This window comes from Benincasa hispida, chromosome 11 (genome assembly GCF_009727055.1).
Source record: "Benincasa hispida cultivar B227 chromosome 11, ASM972705v1, whole genome shotgun sequence".
Classification (NCBI taxonomy): domain Eukaryota; kingdom Viridiplantae; phylum Streptophyta; class Magnoliopsida; order Cucurbitales; family Cucurbitaceae; genus Benincasa; species Benincasa hispida.
The window spans coordinates 70,462,292-70,464,000 of NC_052359.1; the positions used below are offsets into that span (position 1 = coordinate 70,462,292).

Here is a 1,709-nt window from a genome sequence, read left to right on the forward strand (position 1 = left end):
CCCAAAGAAGCGTTTGAAAGCTTGGCAAGTCCAAGTTCGGCAGTGTGGAGTTCCCGATGGCTAAGTAGATAGGGCACCACCCCGGTTTCGTCCCTGAATTCGCAGTTTACGCTTACCACCGTAGTTTTCGTACGTTCGACGCCATGCAGCCTCGACCATATGGGAGACTCATGCACAAAAAAAAATCATGCGACTTCTTTCCGAGAAGGTTCTTAGTCTGGGAGAAAGAGACACATGAGATATTCCAAAGCCATTTCGACATTTTTTGTGCCAACATCCCTCTTCTTTTAGAAACTTGTGATGATACTTTTCGAAAACTTGGGAGAAGACAATCAAGTTTCAGTGTATCTTATTCTTCTCAATTAACTCAAACAAGTGAAGGGAGCAACGCCTTATGCGAGGGAAACTAAGTCTAATCTGGGAAAATAAACTTGTTACGATTGAGATTTTTGGTGCTTTTGCTTAAACGAAAGGCGCTTACTTGAACGCGACGCCTAGGCCTTTACAAGAAGAAGAGACACTATAGAACGGTTTGTGGGTCTAGTTTATTGGTCTCGGTATTTTTCATAAACAAAATCGAGACCACCTCAATCCTTTTTGACAAGGATGTCAAAGCTTTGGATGTCCTACACCATGTGTTGGAAGTGATGCAGCATGAGCTTCCTTTAAATTTATGCCTCTCTTATTTGTTTATTTATTTTTTCTTTTTTCTTATATATATATATATATATATATATTTTATCACGTGACTGAACTTAAATTTCTTTAAGCTGCTTACCTACCCTTGATAATGACAGGGATCAAGTCGTAACGTGGTTCGTACAAAGGTTTTTTTTTATTTATTTTTTATTTTTTATGCGTAAAAACTTCTTAAGAAACTTGCCACTGATTGGGCCAATTCTTAGCCCATCCTGATCGATTATCTTGTATGCTTCGTTTGTGTAGACTTCCTTGACGATGTAGGGTCCATCCCATTTAGGTGTGAACTTATTCCCCGTATGTCTTGTTGTGATAATTGGTCTTCTTACGGCGAGCACTAGATCACCTACTTGAAATAACTGAGGATTTACATGTTTATTGAAGGCCTTAGACATTTGTGCCTGGTAACATTCCAGCGCTTGCTGAGCTTCTAATCGTTTTTCATCCAGTGCTTTTAACTCTTGGAGTCACAGTTTGGCATTGTCTTCTATAGTCAGCCCTTTTTGCACTGCCATTCTCAACGATGGAATTTCTCTTTCCAAAGGAAGGACATCTTCTACCCCATAAACGAGAGAGTACGAGGTGACTTGGTAAATGCCTCAGCCAACCCATTTGCGGCGACGTTATATATGGATGACTTGTACTGCTTAAATTTGAAATTTTCACACAACCTATCCATCAAACTATTGGAGAATCGTCTTCCGTTATCCGTTACGATCCGATGGGGAATACCGTACCGATAAATGATATGAGTGTGGATAAAATCCATCACGTTTTCTTTCTTAGCTTCCTTTAGCGCGACAACCTCAGCCCATCTTGAGAAGTAGTCAGTGGTTGCGAGGATGTAGAAGTGCCCTACTGTCAACTTAGATGTTATAGGGCCGACCAGATCGAGCCCCCATGCTTCGAAAGACCACGAGGCTATGGTCGGATGTAGAGGCTGGGGCAGTTGGTGAATGAAATTCGCATGATATTGATAGGTTTCACATTTCTTCGCATAATCCATTGAG

The 1,709-nt window shown here is 41.0% G+C and overlaps 1 protein-coding gene across 1 annotated transcript; it reads right to left on the bottom strand.

The window, feature by feature from the left end:
* Window positions 1-1,255: 1,255 nt before the first annotated feature.
* Window positions 1,256-1,705, bottom strand: LOC120090838 (protein NYNRIN-like). Its single transcript, XM_039048541.1, has one exon. The coding sequence runs from the start codon at window positions 1,703-1,705 to the stop codon at window positions 1,256-1,258; it is 450 nt and encodes a 149-aa protein (XP_038904469.1).
* Window positions 1,706-1,709: the final 4 nt, after the last annotated feature.